At 48.7% G+C, this 15,291-nt stretch overlaps 1 protein-coding gene across 6 annotated transcripts in view; it reads right to left on the bottom strand.

Moving 5' to 3' along the window:
* The window catches only part of FKBP15 (FKBP prolyl isomerase family member 15), a 28,050-nt gene continuing 12,759 nt past the window's right edge, over positions 1–15,291 (bottom strand). For 5 of the 6 annotated variants that reach the window (XM_054220468.1, XM_054220467.1, XM_054220471.1 and 2 more), the window contains exons 15-29: positions 14,196–14,289; positions 13,160–13,269; positions 12,650–12,760; positions 11,899–11,993; positions 11,109–11,211; positions 7,458–7,629; positions 6,817–6,953; positions 6,317–6,472; positions 5,487–5,639; positions 5,033–5,125; positions 4,450–4,560; positions 3,813–3,920; positions 2,835–3,607; positions 2,290–2,380; positions 1–1,843 (exon numbers count right to left, since the gene is read on the bottom strand). In XM_054220468.1, the coding sequence (XP_054076443.1) occupies positions 1,769–1,843; positions 2,290–2,380; positions 2,835–3,607; positions 3,813–3,920; positions 4,450–4,560; positions 5,033–5,125; positions 5,487–5,639; positions 6,317–6,472; positions 6,817–6,953; positions 7,458–7,629; positions 11,109–11,211; positions 11,899–11,993; positions 12,650–12,760; positions 13,160–13,269; positions 14,196–14,289 (2,382 nt within the window). In that variant the 3' untranslated portion in view covers positions 1–1,768. The remainder of the gene's footprint in view (positions 1,844–2,289; positions 2,381–2,834; positions 3,608–3,812; positions 3,921–4,449; positions 4,561–5,032; positions 5,126–5,486; positions 5,640–6,316; positions 6,473–6,816; positions 6,954–7,457; positions 7,630–11,108; positions 11,212–11,898; positions 11,994–12,649; positions 12,761–13,159; positions 13,270–14,195; positions 14,290–15,291) is intronic. The other variant, XM_054220472.1, reaches the window with a different exon arrangement.

A 15,291-nucleotide genomic window follows, 5' to 3' on the forward strand; every position in this document is an offset into this window, starting at 1 on the left:
CAGGTTTAATTGCACTTTATTTTTCCAGAAGTGAAAGGCAAATCCCTCGGGTTGTCCGGCTCTAACGGGAAACTGGAAGTGGAATTTGTTAGTATTAGCAACAGCCTCCCCCAGGGCCGGGTGGGGGTGCTGGGGAGCCCCAGAAAACCCGGCTCTCGCCCCCCGTCGCGTCCAGCACCGAGTGAGTGGTGGGTGCCCGGACCCGGGGAGCGGCTCCCCAGGAAGGGCCAGCGGAGCCCCCGGGGGCAGACGCGCGCTCGCCTGGCAGCCGGGCAGCTCCTTCCCAGGCTTTGGTCTCACCCACAATTTTAGCTGCGTTTGGGAACGCGTGGGGCGCGGGGACAGGGACCCGCCCCAGGAACAGGAATTCCCAGCGCTCTTTTCTTCCACCACCCCCCCCCAGCCAAGAAATCGCGTTCAGGAGGACACGGATCAAATGCAGATCTCCGAGAGAAGAGGCAGCTGGAGAAACTAAACTGCAGTGGCATTTTTTTAAGCGCTTCCATTTTATTAAGTGAAGGGGGGTTTACGAGTTTTAAAGACACTAACACCTGCTCCCAGCGTTAAGTTGCGTTAGTGCCAGTAAGAGCAAAGGTAAAATTGCCACGAGAAACCCGTGGTGTTTCCCCAGCCCTCGGCCCTCACCGCTCTCCCCTCGTGGTCCAAGACTGAGGAGTTACAGCCGCAGCCCCGGCTGCCCGGCAGAGCCCCCATGAGGCTGGGGCTCCGTGATGGCTTACGTCCCGCCAGCACCGAGTTTTAACTGGTGCTGTGATCCTCACGCTGTGAACGGCGGTGGGGAGAAAGGCCCAGCAGAGGCGCGGGGCTGGCGGCAGTAACTCTCTCTAGAGAAGGAGCACATCACACACCTGTACTGCTGCTTCAGCTGCCCGTGAAACACAAGCCAGCAAGAAAAAGAAGAATAAATCTCTCGCCTCTGGCCACAAAGAGAGAGAGGAGAGGAGCTGGCTGCGCAGGGAATCATTTCTGTGAGGCCTCCGAGAGCCTCGGGGTCCTCCCTAAAACACAGCTGGGGATTCGCCTTCTCACACCAGCAGTGACGGGATGCTACATCTGGGCTCGGAGCGCTGGTCTAACACAGCCCAGACTTTCGGTGCTGCCGCCGGGTGCCCCCGCTTGGGTCAGCGAGCACCGGCACGTGCCGGAGCTCTGAACACACAAGAGCCCCCTCCTGAACCGCTCTCCCCAAGCTGCCGGCGCGGAGCCGCTGGCCCACGGCAAACACCCGCCCGGGGTCTCTGGGCCGGGTCTCCCACCGCACATCGCTAATAGCTGGGGATAAGCCGGTGCAGAGCCCCCGGGAACTAACAGGAATCTTCCGATGAAAATCTTCACTGGGGAAGGAGGGGAGAGCTCAGTCTGTTTTTTAAAAAAGTAGTTACTTACTGCAGGGTCCTGCCAGACTCGTCCTTCTGAAGCACTTTACAAAGTTCATATTTGCATAAAGTTTCAGATTAATGAATCAACAGTCGACAGAAGTAGGACAGCAATACAAACGTGCAGAGAGACAGGCTGGTTCCTTCAGCTCGTCCCCAACCTCTGCGCAGGTTCGGCAGGTCAGAGCGAGGGCTCTGAGCGCCCACCAGTGCAAAGAGCCCCCCGCTCCCACCCCCGTGAGCCTGCAGGACGAGCCTGGGGAGTCCCTGGTTGTTCACAACTGTCCCACGGACGCAGCTCGTTAAGTGCCAAGTGCTCGGGAAGAGGCCATGCCCAGAGGAGAGGGCTCACGGGCTCGCCAGCCGGCTCTTCATCCCAGCCAGTCCAGATCATCGTCGTCATCATCGCCAAAGAGCGGAGCTGGAGGGGGACGTCCCTTCATGCTCTGGAAGGAAAACCAGAGGGAAACTTGTCAGTCTCGACAGCTTTCCACTAATTGCTGCACAGTTCTGGCTCTGAAGGCTCCATCAGCCTCAGGGAGGTGACGGCAAGAAGCCTCATGATATTGAGCCATTTCATACAACGGCTCAATATTCCAGGAGAGACGCTTCCAGGCTAAAAGGGACAGGAGAGGGGCACGACGTTACCCTGGCAAATCCCACTGACTCCACGCCAGCAGGAGTTTGGCGTCACGCCCAGCCCAGGCAAACCCTTCCAAGCTCAACGAGAAACAAACCCAGATACTCCTGATCTATACAAGGGCGCGCATGGGAGGCTCCGAGCGCAGCCAGCAGGAGCCAGGCAGATCCCCACTGCCACGGGAAGGGCTTCATAAACAAGCTACAGGTTAACGCCTGAACCAGTTTAGTAGGAGAAGATACAAACACATACCACTTCCTCCTCATCCTCCTCTTCAGAGGGAACTCGAGGCTTCAGTGGTTTAGGAGATGCTGTTTCAAAGAAGTTGTCATCCTCAAAGAGGCTAGAAGAAGACAGAGAATTAACAGCTCGCTTGTGAAACCAGGATCCCATCATCGGCAAGTTCTATGAAAGAATGATGCGGCAGTTTTGTCGCCGAGCCGAACTGTTAAGGCACGTACGATTCACCAGCGCGGAATGATACCGGGGCCTGGCTGCCGGCAATATCAATCCAGGAGAAGCTGCACGCTCCCCGCTGCGCTCAGCTGGGACCCGCTCACCGGGGGTAGTGTCACCGCTGCCCCCACCCAGACACGAGCCTGTTGTGCCCCCCCCAGCAGAGCGTGCCCTGGACAGCCCGGTCTCCGCCAGCCCCCGGCTCGTGCTGCCCAGCACCGCGATGGTGCCTCAGCCCCGCAGCGGGGGCACAGCTCTACCGGCCTCCGGGTGTGCTGCCGGACCAGACCCGGTGAGCAGCAGGAAAACGGGAGTGTGGGTACCCCAGCGCCACACCTCACCTGGAATCTTTCTGCCTGGGGCTGGAGCCCAGTTGCTGCCGTCCTGGAGCTTCTCTGATGAGAGCCGAGCTCGGCTCTGCTGTGCTGGATGCTGAAGGCGGCTCCTGCTCAGAGCTCGCTCCATCCAGAGATGGCTCTCTGCAGCTCCCTCCCTCACCATTTAAGGGAGGGGGCTCTAGACCCCCCAAAGGCTCCTCTGCCTCCTCCACAGCTGGCTTTTCTGGAACCACATCTGCCACATCCGCTTCTCCTGGCTTGGCTTCCAGAACAGAAGGTTCTGCAACTTCTGCCTGCAAAGATACTCTGGAGGGACTGCGTTCAGCCTCAGCTTTCCTGATGGGACTGCTCTCCTGCCTTTGCTCAGCTGGGACAAAATCCCCATCCACCTCGGGAATAGGCTGTCCTGCAAGTGCCGGCCCCTTATCAGGATCCAGGCAGGATTCAGCCGCAGAAGAGAGATGCTCCGCCTGGACCTTCTCCTCTTCTGACACCCCATTGCTCTGTGTCACCTGCTCATCCTCAGCAGTGCTGGGCCTGGCAGACAGAGGAGCAGACTTGTCTTCCTGGTCAGACACCGTGGAGCCTGTGGTCGCTTCCCCAGGATCAGCTGGGAACGCCACACTCTGTGCTGGGCTACGCTGCACGGGCTCTTCGTGGTCAGCCTTTGCTCCAGGTGATCCCTCCCGTCTCACCGCTCCTGTTCCAGATTCCTCCTTTTTACTGTCATCCTCTGGTTTCTCCTGCTGCCTGTTGAGTAGCTGCAGTGTTACAGTCTAAAAAATGGAGCAGAGAGCATGTAGGTTATACCCTAAATATAAACCATCACAGATCCCTGTATCTTCTACTACTGGGCTGCTTCGCCACCCACAACAAATTTCTGCTTCACAGTTTTTTCAGACTCACAACATAAGTCTGTGTTTTTAACACAAGACTCGTTCTCTCACATCGATCACCTCGTATTTCTTATCACTGTTGTACCTTAATAGTGTTCATGACGACACCCAGAACCGTCCTGCCACTGTACGTCTCTTCCAGCTCAAATTCACCCCGAAGAGATTGAAATACACCATTCATTATCTTCTTTACCTGGAAAAGAGCAAGACAGGAAACAAAGATAGGATTCATTAACACGTGGAGCGCTGGACTCAACATCAGATACTTCTCCAGGTGAAGGAACAATAAACCCAAACAAAACACATGTGGTTTCCGAAGTATCCGCTTTTCAAATCGGAAATTCCGATAGCAAAGCAGAATACATCACGCCGTCTTAGTTCAGAACCACTGCATAGACACCAAACCCATCCCTCCAAAACTCAGGCAGGTTGCACAGACCCAAGGCAGACTGACACTCATTTCTTATTATTCTTTCAATTTTTAAATCTAACCCTCAGATCTTAAGTTTTAACACCCCCCCCCCCCCCAAAATAAAATAATCAAGCAACAAAGTGGGCAGCAGGAAGATCACATCCTTCCTTCCTCTGCAGACCCTGTGACCAGAAACACAGCGCTTCTGCGGAGAAAATACTGGTTTTCCTTCTTATCTCTGCTCAAAGAGAAATAATTCAAGGTAAACAGATTTGCTTAGTAAGGAGAAATATTGGATAGCGAAGCTCACTTCTTCTGTGAAGTCTGCAGGTGAAGCTCCGTCCCGATCCTTCTCCAGGTCTCGGATGCGTTCCTCGTAGCGAGCCTTCAGCAGCACAACGTCAGCCTGCAGGGCTGAATACTGCCAGAGGGAAACCGCAAGTTAGAACAGCTTCAGACACCACCACCAGGAGGAACCTTGCACTGGGTGGGTAAGCAGCAAACGCATCTGTAAACAGCTTTTTAGCGAGGGGTAAATTGGCGAGTGGAGTTTTAAGCAGGGCTTCGATAGAATTGCAGAAGACCTGGCTGAAAGTAACAGCACCAAACCGAAGATACCCAGCCAAGCCAAAACCTTGGAGGTCCACAACCATGTCATTAGCTCTTCAAGTTCAAATAACACCAAGAATGGGCACAGCATTACTGAGATCCCAGCGAAATGAGGGCTGGGTCTCACCACTTGGACCTGTTCTGGTTTGCTGGAAGCAACGCGGAGTTATTCCTTCCCTCTCATATTCCGGCACTCGTGTTCTCGTTACTCTGGACATAGGTCGCCTGAGGCTAGTGACTACTGCACCCCAGTTTGCGTTCAGCTACTGTGCTACTCCCTTTACCTTCTCTTTGACAGGCTCTAGTTGCTCCCAACGTTGCTGGAACTCAGCCAATTTTTGCTCCTCTGCTTTTTTCGAGTGTTTGAGAGCTGCAATCTGAAAGACAAGAACTAGAGCCCGTTAGTTAACGGCCCCTTTCGGTGTCACCCACTTCAAAACAGTTTCTGCTCCAAAGCAGTCATTCAGAACAGTGCGGAGAAGCAGAAGGGATTGCGGCTGCTGCTTTAGTCCCAGACCGACGGCATCTTGGCTCTCCCTCATTCAGGACTGCAGCAGTGAATTCACTAACCCCCATCTCAACCTAACAGGTGCAAACACGGACACGTCGCTCGGACAAGACCAAATTCCACAACAGTCAAGAAATTAAAAATTTCCCACAATTCGGTGGGAGAAGACTGCTGCTTACAGCTACTGGTTATCTGGCATTACACTTCAGCAGTAAAGAATGGCCCTTTACCTTCTCTTCCAGCTGGGACACCTGCTCCTTCAGGGAATCTCTCTGCTCACACACCTCCCGGTACTGTCTAACATGCTGCTCCTTGGCCGAGGCCAGCGCCCGTTCACATCTGGCTTCCCACTGGGATTCCAGCTCTGCCTGGACGAGCGATAGCTGCCCATCACATAAGAGAGATCATTAGGAACACAGACACAACCTGCATTCGCAACAAAAGCTCGGGGCTGGACATCTCCCGCCCGTGGCTGGAACACCTGCACGCGGAGGGCAGCCCTGCGGCTGGCACCAGCTCCTGCCCACACCTCCCAGAGGTCAGTTCTGGCCGCGATCCCTCAGGCTGGCCCGAAGGTCTGGCGCAGATTTCAGATCCCTTGGCATATTTCTAAGCGGTCTTTCACTCAGCAGCAGGCCTGTATTCTTCTCCCTACTGTGAATTCGATTTGGCGCCTCTCCTTTCCTCAGTCCGACACTCTCTCTAACACAGTCGGAATCCGATGCCGCGTGCCAGCCTGCACCGATGCTGCACCAAACCCTCCGCAGCCACGGCAGGGGCCCGTTATCGGAGTCAGAGACCGACTGGGACCTCCCTCCTTGAATCATGCTCTTCCTTACAGAGACATCAGTGCAAATCCCAGAGTCAGACACGGGGCCAACAACCACCAGCAAAGATATTTTAGAAAGGCAATAAAGCGAACCCTGGGTTAAAGTTAACCCCTAAAATGAAGCAGATAACATTTTCATTCTTCCGCTACCTGAGCGTTTTCACGACTATTTCTTGTAGGTTCCCACAAACCTTCCAGACACTTGTTGGAGAAGCTCCCGTGACTCCTCACCTGCTCTGCTGCTGCCTGGTCAGTCGAAGTCCGTGCCTTTTTCAGCAACTGCCGAAGCTTGTCCAGTTCCTGCTGATACGATCTGCGTATTTCTTCCATCTCTTCCTCGGCTTGAGCTCTCTCCGAGAGGGATTTCTTCTTCCTCTCTGCAAGATTCTGCAATCCAGAACAGGAGACAAATAGGCCAGACCGCACAAAGTAGCTTCTCTTCCTCATGCAGAAAGAGCTTCTTTGAGCAGGGAATGTTACCATTTTAAAACCAAGCTGAGATTATTTTAGAGGTAGGAAGGGTAATGTATTACTGTCTAAAAAAAAAAAAAAAAAAAAAAAAAAAAAAAAAAAAATCACACAAGCACAGAGGATCCACCAGCACAGGGATCCCTGTCTGCAGATGAGTCAAGATTTACCTAACTCGAGTGTTTACAAACAAGAATGTTGGGTTAAATTTCAGCGAACAAGTGAAACCCTGCATCTCTCTGTAACGCTGGCACTGGACGTACCCTTTCAAGAGTCTCCTTCTCCACTTTTAGGTCCGTTAACTCTTCTTCCAATGCTGTAATCTTCATGTCCAGCTGTTTGCGGCTCTGCTTCTCAGCTTTGAATCTACTCTGAGTGTCCTCAGAGGCTTCTTGAAGCTCTGCAAAAATACACTTCACTGTGGGTTTCAGCGCTACCTATGTTTCAGGTTAGCGCATTTTGGGGCTGATGAGAGAGAACAGTGTCTCTTGCACAATGAAATCAACAACACGGCCTGCACCTACACTGGGAACTAGAATTTATCAAGAGTTTCTTCTGTGAAATGGCAATGCTTGTACCTCGGCTTTTAACTTAACTTTTCAACCACAGGAACGTCTCTGGTCGCTCTACAAGATCTTGGACAGCAATGCCAAGAGATTGCTTCTACAGAAGGCATCCCTGGGACGGGATGATTTTGTTCATTGATTACCATGGTGGTGGTAACAAGGATGCACACAGCCTTCAGACACTTCAGTGCATCAACATCCCTCTTTGATGCCCTTCGGACTGATCCTGGGGAAAGCAGGAACAGATACCCCAGAGGAAAGGAAAAACCTATGACTTACAGAAGAGGAAAAAGTATGACATAAAAGAGCCTTCATGGAACCGGCAGAAGAAATCTTACCTGCTAACTGTGCTTGCAGTTTGTTGAGCTGCGTCTCGTGTCGCTCTGCCTCCTGCAGGGCAGCAGACAGCTGTTTCCGCAGGTCCATTTCCTTCTTCTGGTGGGCTGTCAGCTCCAGCTGCAGCTGGGAAACCTGCGCCGTGGCAGCTGCCAACTCCTCAGCAACTTTGGCCTGTATCACAAAGGGAAAAGGGACAAAAAAGGGATACGTGAGGGTGAGGGAGCTTCAGAACTGTTCCCACAGGAAGAATCGATAATGGGCTGGAGACCTTAACGGGGATGCGCTGGGACCCAGCGCCTCACAGACATCTCCAAATTGAAGAGGTAACGATAACTTTTTTGCCATGTAACTGTGAGTGGTTTGGCTGAAACCTGTCCAGACTGACCAGGAAGTTGCACAAGGCCACCAACAGCCTCGTCACCACGTTAATTCCACTCAGTGAGTTTTCCTGAGAAGCTTAAACGTGTTTTTAAGACTAGTACCAGTGCCTGGTGGCTTTGCTCGGAGTTTTCAGGCTACGACAACATCGATTCAAGTAGAAGCCTGGGCTCCAACATCTAATTTTCTTCAATAGGCTTACAAATCACTGCAAAGCCACACAAGACATAGGCTTGTTCAAGCCAAAAAAGCACCTTCCCTCAGAGCACACAGCACGTAGTCACCTTGAAGTGCCCACACGGGCAAGGCTTTCATTTTGGAGCAGAGTTCTCACAGTAATTTGTTGACCTGTTTAGGTTTAGTATTGCTCAGTCGGTGACTCACGTTAAACCAGGTATTAACACAGCTCGTCAGACAACTTATAAACCATATGTTAGGAGAGGCTCAAGGCATCAAGACAAAGACACAGAGTCATGGTCCCAATCTTGCTGCACGACACACAGAATTCAGAGGATGCTCTGCAAAGACAGAACTACACCCGTCAGCAAACCTCACTGGCTGCAGGAACACCTGAACAGCTTCTATATCCATAGCTACATCCAGATTCCCAACAGGCTCTCACTGTCCTGTGACCGATAACTTCAGGAGAACTGGAGTTTCTCTCTGCTTTATCCCCAAAGAGAACTAAAGCGTTTCTTTTCAGACTAGGACCACCACCTTCTGGCAGAGAAGAGCTGTGGGCAAAACTGTTCCAACTACGGTGAGGATGACTATGTGCTGACCTCGAGGGCTGGGATACTACACCATTAATTTTAAGAGGAGGCAGCATTTTAACAGAGACTGGCTAAAAACGCGTCTGCTTTCCTCTTACATTTCCATAAATGTCTCACTGCAGTTCAAGATACTAACTCCTAGCACGCTAAAAACAAAGCAAAACCCCAGGGCACATCTCAAGGTTTTTTTAACGCTTGCCTTTGTCTTTAATGACAAATAAAGAAAAATAAAAAAGAAATCTTATGCTGGGAACTGTTACTTAGACTGAAGTTTCTGCAGTGAGCGCTTCATACCTACCCTAGCTCAGCTCCAGCCTCCAGCTTTCAGGCACCCAGAGTCTTACGTGATCTGGATCTGCTCCGACAATTACACCATCACGTCCTGTTTCTCCCATGGGGGAGGTGAAACGAGCAGCAACGTGACAAAGTTCTTTGAAAGGGCTCCCCAAGAAAGAGGGGGACAGCGGCTACGCTGCCAGTTATAAAGCCCTTTCCCAAGTTGATGATCTGTGCTAATTCGAGATCTGAGGCAATTATTTTAATGCCAATCAGCTTGTAGCTAGTTCAAGAGGAAGCCGGGCTGGCACTATCTAGGGCACAATTATCTGTCACCTGCACAGTCAGCAGACACTGCCTCACCTGGTCCCAGCCCCGATCCACCGGCAGCATGCGCTAGGAAGAGAAAGCAGCGACAGGAAACAGGAAGAGTTAAGAACACAACTTGAAAGGCAGAGGCATTAATCATCATCAGAAAAGCAAAATGCTTCATTAGGGGAGCCTAAGGCATGCCAGAGAAGCCTTTAAATTATTTCAAGAGCTGTAAAAGCTTGGAGAGGAAAAGGCAGTGAAGCCTGGCTTAAAAAGAAAGAAGCTAAAGGTACCCTCACAGGTACATCACACGCCAGATGCGGGATCGGTCCCACACGTGAGTGCCACTGCACCGGGGAGCGTGGGCCATTACTTATCCGTGTGGTACACGAAGCCTTCAGCTAACGCTGTGATGTGCTCCGCCAGGGTCGAAGATCTAGCACCCAAAAGCAGCAAGCTACTATCACCTCTTCCCAGTGATCCTGGGGACAGATGCCTGGCCCGTGTCACAAAAATCAATGTTAACTCCCTATTTTTAAGTAAAGAATAGATAAAATAGCTTAAAATTCTCTTCCCTGAGTCTGTCCGTCCATAGTGATCTCGGCATTGCAGTCACAGAGCAAGCTGGGTTAGCTAAAAGAAAGAGGAAGGAATACCAGCCTTCATATCTACAGTCAATACTCTCACAAAACTAGGGGAAATCTTCTCCCAGTGCAAGTCGTGGCTTTTCTGGTCTAGCCTGAAGTCTATTCGTGTCACAGCGCTATCACCCAGGCAGCGACTGCTGAATCACGTGGAGCCCTACTGAAGACGAGGCCCAAAAGATCATCTCTTATACTTCCAAAAGACGCTTCTTCCCCAAGTCACTTATCACGCAAGCTGGACGCTGGGCTCACTGGCAGAAAGGGAATTTTATTTATTTTTTTCAAATCTGACTTATTCTTGGTTAGAATCTTTCACACCCCCTACTTATTATGGGTATGCAACCTGGGCCCTCGGTGGAAAAATGCAGCTCTCCTTCAGGGTCTGCTCACACCAGCACACAATTAGCAGCCATTTATTGCTCTATTCTTTAGCATACTCGCCAGCATACTTTAGAAAGCTGCAGTTTCTGTAATTTTTGGATGTACCGAGTCATGGTTCTCATGCAGAGCAAGCATTTATCATCTTGCATTTGAATTGGAGAGATAAACGGTGCAGGACTGAACTTGGTGTGATTTAAGAAGCCAGCGCTTGAACGAGCATAGACGACACCATGCAGTTACCGACCTCAAAGCCAGCCTAGGCTGGGACAAGTGGACGTTACAGGCTACGCGGCCATGCATAAGTGCGTTTAACTGGTTTGAAAGCTATTTCCCAATAGCCCCTTTCACACAAGCACAATACATTACTGGGAGAAACAACAAGCTTTTGATTAGTATAAAAAAAAGTGTAAAAAAAGCACAGTTACGAAACTCTAATAGGAAATATTTTTTCTTATAGCTACATTCACTCTATGTCAGTTAAACAGAAAGAATAAAAAAAAAAAACACTTTCTGAAACTGCCAGTGGAATTAGATAAACGAAGTACATTTCCAACCCGGCAAAACCCTGTGATACACACAATTCCTCCACGTTGGCTGCATACCTACAAAGTCAACAACAATTCAGACACTTTCCTGCAAGCTAAGAATATCCAAGCTATAACAGCATAAAAATCTACATTTGTACCTTCTGTGCTGTTGTTACGAAAGCCATGAAATATCCAAATTGTTTCTCCAAATAGCTTTCAAAACTTAAGTTCAGAACTGCAGTTGTCTTGTAAGAGAACGGACTTAAGCCTCGACGAACAAGGCTTCGGCGTGTTTTAGCGCAACAAGCAGCCCCTTTCCTGGCTGCAGCCAAAGCTCTGCGGCTCATTGTCACCATTACCTTCTCCTGTTCTGCATGCAACACTCTTGCCTGTGTGTTTTCATTTGTTGTTTGCAGCGAGTGGTTCCTCTGCTCCATTAGCAAGTTACTTTGTTCGACATACCTGCGAACAGGGGAAGACCGCGTGAGCGTTTATGGAAATACATGACTTGGAGCAAAAGGCGCAGATAGAAAAGGTGATATTTCAAAGCAGTTTTCTTCATGACAAGTCCCAGACAGTTTTTCATGTCATCCTGCACTAAGAGCTTGGTCTCAAAAGGGTGGAATGGGTGTGCCTGGCCCAGCAGAGATTATATCAGTTTGGGTAAGCGCTACACCTCTTTGCAACAAGTCTAATGTTCCCATCACGCAGTTGAAGAGTTTTGATAACCTCATATCCACTGGCCTTTGCCATTTCCTGAAACAAGTTATTCCCCTTCTTAAACTGAACGAAACACACACCCAGCCGTGGAACTAGGGCCACCACGTCCCCTACAATTTCTTCCACCTTACTAAAAAGCTAGCAAAACCAAAATAATTCCGAGAAGCAGAGCAAGCGTGCTCAAGGAAGACAGCATGAGGGTTTTCCCGCCCCCACACCTTCAACACATTCACATTTACTGTAAACTGCACTTTTGGAGTTATGCCCTGCAAGGGTGGGGAACCAAACTTTTAACGTCTTGGAAAAAAAAAACCTTAAAATCAGAGAATGTCTCTACCCTAAAGAACACCTCTCCTAGTTATGCCTGACCAATTGTTAGCTAGAAAAGTCTTCGCAGGTGCAGAGACGCTGTGCTCTCCCACTCCTTACCTCTGATTCCGCTCAATCAACTCGCTGATCTTCTCATTCTGCTCCTCAATCCGACTGCTCTTCTCAAATATCTCTTGCTTGAGTCTCTCATTCTCCTAAAGCATAGCCCAGCATGAATAGTCATCTTACTCGGACTTCCTTGTACCTAACCTTTGGTTTGTACAGACGCAGTACAGTGGTGAGACTTATCACCTTCGGTGGTAACCCAACAGGTAGGCACCACACTACATGTAGCAAGAATCCTGGCACGCGACAGACGTTGCCAAACCACATTCTAGAGTATGTTGTGTCTGGTTGACTTTTTCACCCGCAAAAGCCAAGGTTGTAAGGCTGCTGCCTAGAAAAGCTACAAAGCATAAGACTAAATGGTGAAAACCAGAAGTAGGCGGTTCTTGCAACACCGTATTTCAGCTGTGAAACTCCGTTCTGCACTATAAGCCCATAACCGTTTAAGAAGAGGCAGAATTTCTCTCACATGAGCTTTCCACCAAGGCCTCTTAATATATCAACTCCGGCTCAGAAAGTACCCCAACCACAAACTGTTGAGAAGAGCTTTTTTTTGGGGGCAGAGAGGAATGGACATCATTGTATATCTCATGCTCTTACTTGGCAGTTGGTTTTGGCCATGCAAAAACAGAACACAAGGGTGGATGGACACTTGGGCCAAGCCAGTAGAGCTCTCCTCATTAGGAATAGCACAGTGGGCTCTAGTTCCTTATGGACGGAGTCAAATAAGGGTGGCCATGCTCACCTGGATTATGCGTTGGATATTGCTCATGATCATGGAGGCTTCCATAGTAACAGAGGAGATACCAGGCAGCAGTGAGCTGTTAGCAGCATTTTGTCTCTTCAACTCCTCCACCTGTAAGCATAAGCCACTCGTAAGCCAGGTGAAATGAATTTATGGATGTAGGTGAGAGTCAGACATCTGCAGAGATCCATTTCACTGTTCCATCTGATTAGCCGTAGGGTATACGCCACTGTATCAACTGTGACGGCTCCTGAAGGGCAGCGAATCTCTCCAAACACAAGGCACCATATGAGATTAAGAGACAGCACCCTCCCCCAAGCCTAGTCTCAGCTTTTTCATAATAGCTGAATTGCTACCACTTCAAGGTCTGATAATATCGGAATTTCCACTATGTTAGTACATCACTTACAAACTGAATGCTGGCATTTAAGTAGGGCCAACTCCTCAGACCGCATCTGGAGAGCGAATAGCAGTAGTGCCGTTAACAAGCCTGTCTACGCCACACATTACCTTGGCAGCCAGATGATCCATTTTATCTACTACTTTGCTAACGGCCATTCGGATTTCAGTGTTATGCTGCCGAGCTTCTGTCATCAAAAAGGAAGTAACATCCCCAGGTGCTTGAATGGAAAGGAGAGAGATCTAGAGTCACAAGGGGAAAATGCCTGCATACAGACACGTCAAAAGCAACGCTCAGCAGTTTGAAGCCTGCCAGATAGGACAGCCACTCTCTTCCCAGAAATAAGAGGGACATGGTATCTAGAAAACCAATAATGTAGGTATTTTCCAAATAACATGAACAGGCAGGTTTACGATTACAGGAAATTCTTGAGCCACATGACATCACTTAGGTCAACAAGAGGGAAGCCCCCAGATCACTAGAAGAGTAGACAAAGAGTAGACAAAGAGTAGACAAAGAGTAGACAAAGAGTAGACAAAGAGTAGACAAAGAGTAGACAAAGAGTAGACAAAGAGTAGACAAAGAGTAGACAAAGAGTAGACTCAAACAATAGGAACAAAGGTTGGCTTCTGAAATTTTGAATCACAAAACTGCACTCCAAGAAAGGTTCAGCTACACCCAAGTCTTCACCAACAGGGATTTCCTAAATGGTTCTTCAAATGCCTTTAGTCCTCCTTAGGTTGCACCTTTTTTTTTTTTTGGGTGACATCCTCCCACTTAGTGAAGGCTCCTATATGTATACTTAAATTCTTTCCCTGGCTGGTAGGATAGCAGTTTACTGTTACAGTTCTATTTATAACTAGAAGCACCAGCTACAAAACACCTTTAGTAAAACACAGCCTGGGAATAAACCTAGAAATTCCCTTCCCTTTCACACAGCATGAAGTTCCTTAAGGTAAGAAAAAGACGGATATTTATCGGGAAATGTTTGCCCCATTTGTTACCAAAAAATAAGAACTTGTGAAACATTACAGGCAGGATGAACATGTGTATTGTTACCATTGCTGCCTAAATCATCATTATAAACAGTTTACTGCAGGCATTGCAGCCTATGCTGCAAAAAAGCGTATGCTTTTTTAACGATACCTTGGTAAGGTGCGGGATACATCTGTCCCACAGGCTGGAGCTGAGAAGCAGACGCAGCATTTTGAGGGTAAGCAAATGCCATGCCTGGATACGCCTTGCGGAAGAAGTTCAATAGATTAGAACATCTTTTGATATTTTCCCCCACTCACACTTACACGGTTTTCCTGTTTTTTAAGCCCCAAAGCTATGATGATATTTGGAAATAAAAAAAACCCAACAGAATTAGGGAGCGGGAAGTCAAATTACACAACAGTCACAGTAAAGGGAAAAAAACAAAGCCGCTCTTCTTTCAAGGCTGAGAGACGTGTTCAAGTTACCACAGCTTAATAAGTTACCTTCTTCACGGGAGTTTAAGCGAAAGCATGTTATCCCACACTTGCGAGAGGCAAAGATCAGCATGTGAACGGCTCACTGCAGCTTATCGGGTGTGCAGTAATCTGAAGTTAGGCTAACTTGAGCCCAAGGCTGTTCCTAGGAAAGGCTCAAAAAAACGCAACCCAACCAACTTGACCGCAGCTTTGCTGCTCAGTGCTCAGCAGCAGCAGCTAAACAGACCAAAGAATGCATTAAGTGCTAGGAGTACTTCACTCATAGCAATTTACTCTCTCAGGCAAGGGAAAAAGATTACGACATGACTTGGGTCGAGTTTCTAGAATAATTCGGGACATCCCGGTCAGACTTTCAAAACAATATATCCAAATCATTGTCAGAATAAAACTTCACTTTAATGACTAGTTTCTATTTTGTCAGACAGAAAAGCCCATCTTTTTTTATCTTGTTACTTGCCACAACTTCCTCATCCTCAATTCAAGGAAAATGCAAAGCCAAAGCAATGCACTAGGGTAGTTTTTTTGTTGTTGTTGTGTTTGTTTGGGGGTTTTTTTTTTTAATACACACAGTGTTTGTATTTATTACAAAATATTTTATTTTTCTGCCTGGACCCTTTAAAAATAAACAGTGCTTCTATGTGGCATAAGCCACTGTTTCCCAAACCCTCCAGATAATCGGTTAAGTGAAAGTAACTACAGAAACCATAAAGCAATAAACTTGGTTTTAGACTCCATAGAACTGCTTGTACAATAGCTTTGTACTAAAT

Source organism: Rissa tridactyla, chromosome 14, assembly GCF_028500815.1.
Source record: "Rissa tridactyla isolate bRisTri1 chromosome 14, bRisTri1.patW.cur.20221130, whole genome shotgun sequence".
In the NCBI taxonomy this organism is placed as follows: Eukaryota; Metazoa; Chordata; class Aves; order Charadriiformes; family Laridae; genus Rissa; species Rissa tridactyla.